At 35.5% G+C, this 13258-nt stretch overlaps 1 protein-coding gene across 1 annotated transcript in view; it reads left to right on the top strand.

Annotated features, from left to right (window-relative positions):
• The window catches only part of SLC2A13 (solute carrier family 2 member 13), a 359669-nt gene that overhangs the window by 61347 nt on the left and 285064 nt on the right, over positions 1-13258 (top strand). Inside the window, exon 2 of the mRNA XM_077170529.1 lies at positions 397-556. Coding sequence (XP_077026644.1) covers positions 397-556 — 160 coding nt within the window. The remainder of the gene's footprint in view (positions 1-396; positions 557-13258) is intronic.

Raw genomic sequence — 13258 nt, 5'->3', positions numbered from 1 at the left:
CACTATTGTCTGATTACATTTCCATATAGACTAAAAACATTTCAGTAATTATATTCTGTCTAGAGAGCATTTTATTTTATTTTTAGTCACTAAAAAATGACAGAGCACATTTATATGTGTTCTAAAGTTTAGATCCTTAGAGGTATTTTCATTTATAGGCTTTCAGATGATAATATGAAAAATGATACCTGAGATGCATATCCCACATTCTTTTTTTTACTTATCTGCAATGGCCTTAACTGAGTTATAAACAGAAGTTTTAAATGTGTGCTAAGCCTTTGTTTAAAGTAGTATACAAAGTCCATATGTGTGTGTGTCTTAATCTAGTATTAATATTGATAACAATGGAAATCATGAGTAAATGCCTTATGCTTACTCCACATTGTTTCTTTCTAGGCATTGCTTCTATGACAGTGCCAGTGTACATCGCCGAGGTCTCACCACCCAATTTAAGAGGCAGATTAGTTACCATCAATACCCTCTTCATCACAGGAGGGCAGTTCTTTGCAAGTGTTGTTGATGGCGCCTTCAGTTATCTCCAAAAAGATGGATGGAGGTCAGTAAATAATTCTTATATTTAATTTTTCAAATAAACCATGCTTTGGAGAGATGAGAGAAGAATTGAGAAATGATCGAAGCAATACAAAAGTAGCATTTTGATTCATTATAGTTAATTTAGAGATGGGTGGCATTCAGCAAAATTGAAAGTGAAAAAGAAGCTGATATTTATTTTAATGGTAGGCATGGAACCTACCATTAAGAATTGATATTTACAGGACTTTTTAGCATTTAGGTGACATTTCTCACACTGTGTGTAATCTTTTGCAATATTTGTTTAAAAATGAATGCAGTAATAAATATGCATGGAGTTCTTGAATTATATCAGTGATTGGCAAGCTGTGTATGAATTGCAGATACAGCTAATGTCCTTTTTGGATTCAAGAAGCTACATTTTGATCTATAAGAATCCCAGTTTTTAAAGGGATAGATATAGCTATGCAAAAAGGTGTTATATATGTAGATATAAAATGTACAAATTATTACTTGATCATTACTTGGCTTATTTTGAATTAAAAGAGATGAGAAAAATGATTTTTTTTATTTTAAAAATAAATTTAGTTTAATTAGAATCAACTCTCATAGGGAATGAGCTTAACACAGCAATTCTGAAGTACATATGGAAGAATAGAACAGGCGAAAATAGTCAGAAATTTTTGTCAGAAGAAGAAGAAATTTTACATGGCAAATATGAAAATATATTGTAAAGATACGATGAAAATTATATGGCAGGGTGGGCAGTGGTGGCGGCAGAGTTCTCGCCTGCCATGCTGGAGACCTGGGTGTTTCTCAATGCCTGCCCATGTTAAAAAAAAAAAAATCACATGGCAGTGGCAGAATAATAGATAATAATCAGAAGCTCCATATTGAAATTTCTCATAAAGTTATGTGCTTTCACTTTTGTGGAGGTGTTAGTGATTCTTTTTTTAATTTTTAGTATTTAATTGAGAAATCTTCACACACACATATATTCCATATATGGTATACCATCAGTCGTTCACAATATCATCAAATAATTGTATATTCATCACCTTGATTATTTTTTAGTACATTTTCATCACTCCAGAAAAAGAAATAAAAAAGAAAGAAAAAACTCGTACATACCTTACCCCTTATCCCTCCCTCTCACTGACCACTAGTATTTCCATCTACCCAATTTATTTTATCCTTTGTCCCCCCTATTATTTATTTAATCCATATTTTTTTATTCATCTGTCCATACCCTGGATAAAAGGAGCACAAGGGTTTCACAATTCCACAGTCACATTATAAAAGTTTTATCTTTATGTAGCCTCATTCTCTCTAAGCCCAACTCTTTAAGAGAAATCATTACCCTCCCCACTATGAGGGACATAACATGGTGAAAGTTTTCCTGGCGGCGTAGGAGATGACTACCAGAGATGAATCCGGCCCTGGCACTGTGGCTGTCAGCAATTCCATCCTGACCAAAAGGGGAAAAAGAAATGTAACTAATAAAGTATCAGTAGCTGAGAGAGTTCAGATAGAATTGAGAGGCTACTCTGGGCGTCACTCATATACAAGCTTCATTTAGACATTACTACATATCATAACTTGCCAAACCCCAATCGAAACCATTCTAAAGAACACCTAGGGCAATATATAAGATTCTGCAAAAGTTCCATGCACTAGGGCAACTTTCCAGAAACCTACAACCTCCAGATAAATCCTGAAATGCAGGGGGGCCAGCATCTCCAGAACATCAGCTAGTTCCATCTCCCTACCCTATATTATTGGCAGCCCCTTCTAACATGAAAAAGTTAATGACCATAACCCAGATATCCCTAAAGAGTGGGATAGAAATATCAAAAGTGTTGGTGGTGTTTTACAGACAAGGTAGGGTTTAACAACTGAGTATGATTACTGAATCATTAAATTGGTATTTCTTTTAGTCTCCAGTATCTTAAAGCAGCTAGAAGTAAAAACCTAAAATTGTGGAGTTGTAACCCATACAAAACTCTGAAATCTGTTCTACAACTCATTGTTGTGCTTTGCTTTGAAATTTTTTTTTTTTTTTTGCATGGGCAGGCACTGGGAATTGAACCTGAGTCTCTGGCATGGCAGGCGAGAACTTTGCCTGCTGAGCCACCATGGCCCTCCCTGTGCTTTGAAATTTATCGTTTTTTTTGCATAGCTTGTTGAAGAGTCCTTTGAAAACTATTGTTTTTTTCTCTTCCTTTGCTTTGTGTTTGTTATATTATACAATAAAAAGAAAAAAGTTATACCTTTATACAATTGTCTTCAAAAATCAAGGCTACTGGAACACAGCTCAACAGTTTCAGGTACTTCCCTCCAGCCACTCCAACACACCATAAACTAAAAAGAAATAACTATATAATGCATAAGAATAACCTCCAGTATAACGTGTTGACTCTTAAATCTCTCAGCCACTGACACGTTATTTTGTCTCATTTCTCGCTTCCCTCTTTTAGTCCAGAAGGCTTAGAAAAATGTTTTTTAAAATGCTTTAAATTCACACTGAATGTTGTAAAAACTATTTAGTCTTATGTTAAGCTTAAAGATACTATGGACTCTGGATTTTGATGTCTTTATAGTATTCAAAACAGCAGATTTATGTAATTGTTACAGGAGAGTTTTTTTAAAAGGCATAGCAAGGGGTCGGCCATGGTGGCTCAGTGGCAGAGTTCTCATCTGCCATGCGGGAGACCTGGGTTTGATTCCCGGTGCCTGCCCATACAAAAAAAAAAGGCACAACAAGTTACATATTATCACTAACTTTTTTCCTTGCCACCATTTATTTAAATAAATGTTTACTTAGCATAGACTCTTTGTTGGTGCTGGGGATAGAATACTGAGCAAGACAGACTCAAACTCTTATTTGCATAGCATTTACAGGGTTGAAGTTAAGGAAGAGGGCTTGATGTGCTGTAGGTATAAGGAATTATACTTCCTGTAAGCAGCACAAAAAATGTTTGCATAAGACGAGCCACTAAAGACTTAAACCAGTGAGACTTTATTAACAGTTATGTTAGAAAATTCATCAAAGTCAGTGAGGGCTTACATTTGCCAGGGCTCTTGAAGAGAGGACACAATTATTTGAAGCAGTAGCTCTCTCTGCAGATTTTGGCAAACTGTTTTCCATCTTTGAAGGAATCTCTGCCAAAGTGAGAAATTACTGGAGACTGGAAGAAGCAGGAAATTCATCTTTCTTTTTTACTCTGTAGATGAACAGAAGTGGAAGATGATGATGATTATTGGCATAACCTAGTATTTTGAGTTTTTCTTAGAAACTCAGTGGAAATAAATTAATCATTCTACCCACTTGTCTTTAAGAAGACCTAAATTGTCTATTTACATTTTGTTAAAAATTTACTAATGTGGCTATTATATATTAAAACCATGTATACTTTTTATTAGTTAGAATCTGTTTTTAAATAAAAAGCATAAGCCATGTTTTTGACTTAAATATCAATTTTTTTCGTCATGCTTCCTAGGAAACAGAAAATTCATACAATAGTGAGAATAATTTTTGAACTAGTGTCCCTGCACACAAGTGAAGGTCTTGGGGAGAGGCTTAGATCCCTCTTCAGAAGCAGGGTGATATAGACAGACCTGGATTCTAATCTGTTTTCTAGCCCTCACTAGCTGTGAACCTTGGACAAGTTATTTAAGTCCTCTAAGCCTCACTGTTCTATTTGGGAAAAATGGGGCCAAAAATACTTGCAAGATTGTTATGGGAACTAAGTTAATATAAGTCAAGCATTTATCCCAGTTTACAGCACATGGCAAATGCACAATGAATGATGATTCACATTATTATACTGTTCTAATCAAATGAGTGAAAGATGGCTGCCACGTATCATGTAATTTCTTCGATGTTGTAGGGAAGCTTGAGGAAACATGTTATGGACTTTTATGGTCTTTGATTTATTTATCAGCAAACATGGGCCTGGAATTGGTAAGACAGAGGTTTAGAGGAAAAAATGCCAAATGTTTACGGCTGCCATGAGAATTAAGAGAAGGAAAAGGAGAAACAGAAAAAGAATTACCAAGTAACAGTGGAATCCCAACAGAAGTTAGAGCCATGTTTTTGCAGTATAGACAAAAAATTCACATAAAAGCTTATGTGAATTTTTCCAGCAATACTGAAGAGCCCCGGGGTGGAGAAGTCAAATAAAATAAGATGAGGAAACTATATTGGGTTCAGACCAAGACGTTGACAAACCAAATCACTTTGAACTTTTGTTGTTTGCACAAATACATTTAAAACAAAAACAAAAACAAAAACACAGCTTTATTCTCAACTGTACATTTCATCCCAATGTACAGATGGCTCTCAGTATAATCACAGAGCTGTGTTTACATTGCCATAATCAATTTTAGAATATTTTCATAGCTCCGGAAAGAAAACCCCTTTGTCCCTTATACCCCCCCATTAATGACATTTTGCTTTGGTGTAGTACCTCTGTTACAATTGATGGAAGAGCATGAAGATACTGCTATTAACTGTAGTCTGTAGTTTTCCCCATATACCACCCTATGATTATGTATTTATTTTTAAAATTTATTTATTAATTAAAAAATAAAGAAACAAAATAAAACATCAACATACATAATCAGTAATTTACAATATCATCACTTCATTGCATATTCATCATTTCTTAGAACATTTGCATTAATTCAGAAAAAGAAATAAAATGAACACAGAAAAGAAAAAAAAAATTATACCTACCATACCCCTTACCCCTCGCTTTCATTGGTCACTAGCATTTCAAACTAAATTTATTTTAGCATTTTTCCCCCTATTATTTATTTTTATTCCATATGTTCTACTCTTTTGTTGACAAGGCAGATAAAAGGAGCATCAGACACAAGGTTTTCACAATCACACAGTCACATTGTGACAGCTGTGTCATTATTCAGTCATCCTCAAGAAACATGGCTACTGGAACACAGCTCTACATTTTCAGGCAGTTCCCTCCAGCCTCTCCGCTACATCTTGAACAACAAGGTGGTATCTACTTACTGCGTAAGAATAACCTCCAGGATAACCTGTCGACTCTATTTGGAATCTCTCAGCCATTGACACTTTGTCCCATTTCACTCTTCCCCTTTTTGGTCGAGAAGGTTTCTCAATCCCTTGATGCTGAGTCTCAGCTCATTCCAAGATCTCTGTCCCACATTGCCAGGAAGGTCCACACCCCTGGGAGTCATGTCCCACGTAGAGAGGGGTAGCCACCCTATTACTAACACCTTGTAGTTGTGACATACATTTGTTTTAATTCATGGAAGAAAAGTGTTGTGTTTGTACTATTAACCACATTCATCATCGTCAACAGGTTCATGATTTTTAGTCCCTTGTTTTCATCCTCTAGCTTTCCTTTTAGTGATATACATGACCCTAAACTTCCCCTATCAACCACAGTCACATACACTTCGATGCTGTTTATTTATACATGCAGTAATGTGCTACCAGCACCTCTGTTTCCAAACATTTACAATCAACCTTATTTAAAAATTCTGCACAAATTAAACATCAGCTACCTATTCTATATCCTCATTCTATCTTCTGGTAACATACATTCTAATTATTGACTCCATGAATTTGCTCATTATAGTTCATATTAGTGAGATCATACTATATTTGTCCTTCTGTGTCTGCCTTGTTTCACTCCATGTCCTCAAGGTTCATCCATGTTGTCACATAAATCAGGACTTTATTTCTTCTTGCAGCTCAATAATATTCTGTGGTATGCATATACCTCATTTTATTTATCCATTTATTGGTTGATGGACACATGAGTTGTTTCTATCATTTGTCAATTGTGAATAATGCCGCTACAAACATCAGTGTGCTAAAGGTCTGTTTGCACCCCTGCTTTCAGTTCTTTTGGGTATATACCTAGTAGTGGGATTGCTGGACCATATGGCAGTTCTATACTTAGCTTCCTGAGATACTGCTAAACTTTTCCACAGTGGCTGTGCTATTTTGCATTCCTACCAGCAATGAAGAAGTGTTCCTGTTTCTTCTCATTCTCTCCCAACACTTGAAGTTTTCTGCTTGTTTAGTAGTGGCCATTCTAGTAGGTGTGAATTGATGCCTCATTATGGTTTTGTTTTGCATTTTGTTAATAGCTGGTGAAGTTCAGCACCTTTTCCTGTGCTTTTAATCCATTTGTGTTTCTACTTTCAAAAAAAGTCTATTCATGCTTTTTGCCTATATTTTAGTTGGATTATCTTTTTGTTGTTGAGTTGTAGTATTTCTTTGTATATTCTGGATTTCAAACCCTTATCAGATATATGGTTTCCAAATATTTTCTCCCACTAAACACATTGCCTTTTCACCTTCTGGATTAAGTCCTTTGAAGCATGCAAGTGTTCAGTTTTAAGGAGCTTCTATTTGTCTTTTTTTTCTTTTATTGCTTGGACTTTGGGTGTAAGGTCTAAGACACCACAACCTACCACAATATCTTGAAGATCCTTCCTTACATTTTATGGTACTGGCTCTTGTATTTAGGTCTTTGATCCATTTTGAGTTGATTTTCATATAGGGTATGAAATAGGGGTTCTTTTTTATTCTTTTGGGAATAGACATCCAGTCTCCCAGCACCATTTATGGAAGAGACTGTCGTGTCGCAGTTGAGTGGACTTGGCATCCTTGTCAAATATCAATTAACCATAGATGTTAGGATTTATTTCTGAACTTGCAGTTTGATTCTGTTAATCAATGAGTCTATCTTTATGCCAGTACCATTGCCGTTTTGACTACTGAAGCTTTATAATATGCTTTAAAGTCAGGAAGTGTGAGTCCTCTAACTTCATTTCTTTCTCAGGAAATCTTTGGCAATTTGAGGCCCCTTACCCTTCCAAATGAATTTTATAATGGGGTTTTCCTTTCCTGTTGGAACTTGGAAGAGATTGTGTTGAATCTGTAGGTAAATTTGGGCAAAACCTTTAGCCTTCTAATCTATGAATATGGAATTGTCTTTTCATTTATTTAGTTCTTCTTTGATATTTTTTAGCAATGTTTTGTAGTTTTCTAAATGTAGATCCTTTACATTCTTGATTAAATTTATTCTTAGATATTTGATTATTTTAGTTGCTATTATACATGGATTTTTTTTCCCTGTGGTTTCTTCCTTGGATAGCTCGTTACTAGTTTATAGAAACACTACTGAATTTTTGCCTGTTGATCTTGTATCCTGCCACTTGGCTGAACTTGTTTCTGAGCTTGAGTAACTTTGGTATGCAATGAAGGCAGTGCTGGGAGGGAAATTTATAGCCATAAATGCCTGCATTGAAAAAAAAGAAAAAGCTAAAATCACACCTAACTGAACACCTGGAGAATCTAGAGAAAGAACAGGAAACTAATCCTAAAGTGAGCAGAAGGAAAGAAATAAAGATTGCAGCAGAAACAAATTAAATTGATAATAAAAGAAACAATAGAGAGAAACAATAAAACCAAACGATGGTTCCTTGAGAAGATCAATAAAATCGACAAACCCTTAGCTAGACTGATAGAGAAAAAAAGAAGATGCAAACAAATAAAATGAGAAATGAAAGAGGGATCATTATCACTGACTCAAAAGAAATAAAAAAGAACATAAGAGATACTAATTAAAGGGTAAATTCACCAGGAAGATACAACAATCATAAACGTTTATGCTCCCAATCAAGGAGCTCCAAAGTACATGAGACAGACATTGGCAAAACTGAAGGGAGCAATAGATGTTTCAACAATAATAGTAGGAGACTTCAATACACTACTCTCCTTTATAGATAAAATGACCAGCCAGAAGATCAACAAAGAAATAGAGAAGTTATATAACTTGAAATGAATTAGACCTAACAGACATATGTAGGTCATTACACCCCAAAACACAAAGAGAAATATTCTTCTTTAGTGTTCATGGAACATTCTTCAGAATAGATCATATGCTGGGGCACAAAACAGGTCTTTATAAATTTAGAAACATTGAAATTATTCAAAGCATTTTCTCTGATCACAATGATATGAAGCTGGAGCTCAGTAACCACCAAAGAATGAGAGCATTCAAAAATATATGGAGATTAAATAACACACTCTTAAACAACCAGTGGGTCAAAGAAGAAATTGCTAGAGAAATCAGTAGCTACCTGGAGATGAATGAAAATGAGAATACAACTTATCAGAACTTATGGGATGTGGCAAAGGCTGTGCTGAGAGGGAAATGTATTGCCCTAAATGCCTATATTAAAAAACAAGAAAGAGCAAAAATCGAGGACTTTGCAGCATACCTGGAGGAACTTGAGAAAGAACAGCAAACTAAACCCAAAGCAAATAGAAGAAGAGAAATAACAAAGATTAAAGCAGAAGTAAATGAATGGGAGAACAAAAGAACAACCAAATGAATCAATAAAACCGAAAGTTGGTTCTTTGAGAAAATCAATAAAATTGATGGGCCACTAGCAAGACTGACAAATTAGAAAAGAGAGAATGCAAATAAACAAAATCAGAAATGAGAAGAGGTGTGTTACCATAGACCCTGAAGAAATAAAAAAAATCATAAGATGATACTATGAACAACTATATACCAACAAACTTTTACTTAGATGAAATGGACAAATTCATAGAAACACACAAATAAGCTATACTGACTCAGGAAGAAATAGAAGATCTCAGCAAACCAATCACAAGTAAAGAGATTCAATCAGTCATCAAAAATCTTCCTACATAGAAAACCCCAGAGCCACGTGACTTCACAGGAGAATTTTTTCAAATATACCAAAAGAAACTAACATGAATCCTGCACTCAAACTTTTCTAAAAAATTGAGGAAAAGGAACTCTACTTAACTCATTTTATGAAGCTAATATCATTTTAATGCCAAAACCAGGTAAAGATGCCATAGGAAAGGAAAACTACAGGCCAATCTCCTTAAAGAGCATAGATGCAAAAATTTTCAGTAAAATATTAGCAAATAGAATCCAACAACACATTAAAAGAATTATACACCATGAGCAAGTGGGGTTTATACCAGGAATGCAAGGATGGTTCAACTCAAGAAAATCAATTAATCATAAGATAATACTATGAACAACTATATGCCAACAAACTAGATAGTTAGCTTTTCCAAATCTTCAAGGTACGTTGCTGGAAATTTGATTGGTACTGTGTTAAATCTGTAAATCAATTTGGGTAAAATTGACATCTTAGCTATATTTAGCCTTCCTGTCCATGACAAGGAATGTCTTTCCACCCATTTAGATATCCTTTGATTTCTTTTAGCAATGTTATATAGTCTTCTGTATACACGTCCTTTGCTTCCCTAGTTAAGTTCATTCCTAAGTGCTTGGTTCTTACACACATTAACAAATAGAAAAGGAAAAAATCACGACCTTCAATTGATGCTGAAAAAGCCTCAGAAAAAATTCAGCACACTTTTCTGATAAAAATACTCCAAAAGATAGGAATCAAAGATAACTACCTCAATATAATAAAGGGAATATATGAAAAACTGTAGCCAGCATTGTACTCAATGGAGAGAGACTGAAAACTTTCCGCCTAAGATTAGAAACAAGACAAGGATGCCCACTGTCACCACTATTATTCAACATTGTGTTAGAAGTCCTAGCTAGAGCAATCAGGCAGGACAAAGAAATAAAATGCATCCAGAATGGAAAGGAAGAAGTAAAGCTCTCATTATCTGCAGATGATATGATACTATACTTGGAAGATCCTGAGAAATCTACAACAAAGTTACTTGAGCTAATAAACAAATTCAGCAAAGTGGCAGGATATAAAATTAATGTGTAAAAATCAGTAACATTTCTATACACAAGTAATGCCCTGGCTAAGGAGTCAGTTAAGGGAAAAAATGCCATTCAAAATAGCAACTAAAAAAATCAGGGCGAGCCATGGTGGCTCAGTAGGCAGAGTTCTCGCCTGCCATGCTGGAGACCTGTATTCAATTCCTGGTGCCTGCCCATGCAAAATAATAATAATAATAATAATCAAGTACTTTGGAATGAACGTAACTAGTGAAGTAAAGAACATGTACACAGAAGACTACGTAACATTGCTAAAAGAAATGAAAGGAGATCTAAACAGGTAGAAAGACATTCCCTGCTCATGGATAGGAAGGGTAAATATAGTTAAGATGTCAATTCTACCCAAATTGATCTACAGATTTAACACAGTACCAATCAAAATTCCAACAACACACTTTGAAGATTTGGAAAAGCTAACTATCAAATTCATCTGGAAGGGAAAGAGACCCTGAATAGCAAATAGCATCCTAAAAAAGAAGAACAAAATGGGAAGATTAACACTCCCTGACTTTAAAACCTATTAAAAGCCACAGTGGTCCAAACAGGATGGTACTGGCACAAAGATAGAGCATTGACCAATGGAATCAAAATGAGAGTGCAGAAATAGACCACCAAATGTATCATCAACTGATTTTTGACAAGCCCCCCAAGTCCTCTGAACTGGGACAAATTAGTTTTTTCAATAACTGGACATGGAAAAACTGGATATCAATAGCCCAAAGAATGAAAGAGGACCTTATCTTACACCCTACACAAAAATTATCTCAAAGGGAATCAAAACACCTAAATACAAGAACTAGCACCATAAAGCTTCTGGAAGAAAATGTAGGGAAACATCTTCAAGACCTAATAATAGGAGGTAGCTTCCTAAACTTAACACCCAAAACACAAGCAACAAAGGAAAAAAAATAGATAAATCGGAAACTCCTCAAAATCAAATGCTTCTGCACTTCAAAAGACTTTGTCAAAAAGGTGAAGAGGCAGCTAACTCAATGGGAGTAAATATTTGGAACTCACAAATTGAGCAAAGTTTTGATTTCCTGTATATATGAAGAAATCGTACAACTCAATAACAAGAACAAACAACCCATTTATAAAATGGGTTAAAGATATGAACAGGCATTTTTCTGAAATGCAAATACAGATGGCTCAAAAGCACATGAATGATGCTCATTTTCCTTGGCTATAAGGGAAATGCAGATCAAGACTACAATGAGATACCACCTCACACCTATAAGAATGACTGCTATTAAGCAAACAGGAAATTATAAATGTTGAAGAGGATGTGGAGAAACTGAAACACTTACACATTGCTCGTGGGAATGTATAATGGTGCAGCCACTTTGGTAGACTGGTGGTCCCTTAGGGAACTAAATATCAAGTTGCCCTATGAGCCAGCAATAGTACTACTTAGTATATACCCAGAAGAGCTGAAAGCAATTACACAAACAGACATTTGCACACCAATGTTCATAGCAGCATTATTCACAATCGCCAAAAGATGGGAACAAACCAAATGCCCATCAACAGACGAGTGGATCAACTAAATGTGGTATATACATACAATGGAGTATTATGCAGCAGTAAGACAAATGATGTCCTGAAGCACATGACAAGATGGATGAGCCTTGAGGACATAATTCTGAGTGAAATTAGCCAGACACAAAAGATACTGTATGATTCCACTTTTATGACCACCATAAAGGTATAATCAGAGTATTGTAATGTAAGAATATAGGGGACTTAGATATACACAGAAGCTAGAGATGGGTGAACCATTAGCTAATGAGGTTGAACTCCATTGTAAGGGAATAGATAAGAATGAAGGTGGTTCTCTAGTGGGTCTATAAGTAATATTACCATATTGAAGATGAACAAGATTGAAAGGGGTTGTATAGACCTATGTGTCCCACTGATTAACAATAGAAAGAAAAATTAATTCTTGCAAGAATTACTTCAAAGGTATGATTCTTGTACAAAGAGTGTTTATGTCCAGGGTACAGGGGAAAACCACTATTGCATGCTATGAACCATGTTCAGAAGGAAACCATCAGCACTCCCACAGCAACGGCAGAGATAAATAATGGGGGGAGGGACAAGAGTTAAGAGGTGGTTTAGATGTCCTATTTGGCAAGGGTGTGTTTATTGGTTTCTTTCTCTTGGGAACAATGAAATTATCTAAATTGAGAGTGTTGATGAACTGTGGACTCTGGGCCCTCTACATGATCCCCGATGAACGCAGGTGGCTGAAGGATGCACTGATAGAGAAGTAGATTGGCGAACAATGATGTATACTCATGAATGAAGGTTGTGCGGCTACAAAAAGGGACAAAGTCATGAGACATGCAACGATGTGAATGAACATGTGAAACATTTTGCGTGGCAAAAATAAGCCAAAAACAAAAGAACAACAATGGTATGGTCACCTTTAGAAAATGCTTATAAGAACACAGGTGCCTAGATTGTAAGCTTTTAGAGCAGACACATTAAGTCCAGAGTGGTGATTATTAGTTCTGGATTTTGAGAGATTGTTTTATACATATAACCTGATATTTAGAGATAAAAACTAAGTTGAACAGGTTGGGGTTAAAATAATTCAGAACATAGGGGTAAGGAAAACAGTGTCTATATTTTAGAATCACACATACTCTTTGAGACTAGTGGCAGAAAGGCATGTTTGGTTTGAAATTTTCTGTAGTGCATAACCTAATTCAACCTATCTGTATAGCTCATTTGAACAATTGAAACACAGGGAGCCCAGAATAAGAAAGAGGTCCTTTAGTCCTGTATAGATTATTGTAATGCCTGGATACATCCTAGAGTATATTAAGCAGATAATCAAAAAGTATTGGCAAAGTCCCCTGAGGGATGGGAGAAAGAATATGTAACTGTTAAACTTTACTGTCAGGGAA

Source organism: Tamandua tetradactyla, chromosome 7 (assembly GCF_023851605.1).
Source record: "Tamandua tetradactyla isolate mTamTet1 chromosome 7, mTamTet1.pri, whole genome shotgun sequence".
Lineage (NCBI taxonomy): Eukaryota > Metazoa > Chordata > Mammalia > Pilosa > Myrmecophagidae > Tamandua > Tamandua tetradactyla.
The sequence above is the reverse complement of the archived record's forward strand: the minus strand, read 5'-3'. Positions and strand labels throughout refer to the sequence as shown.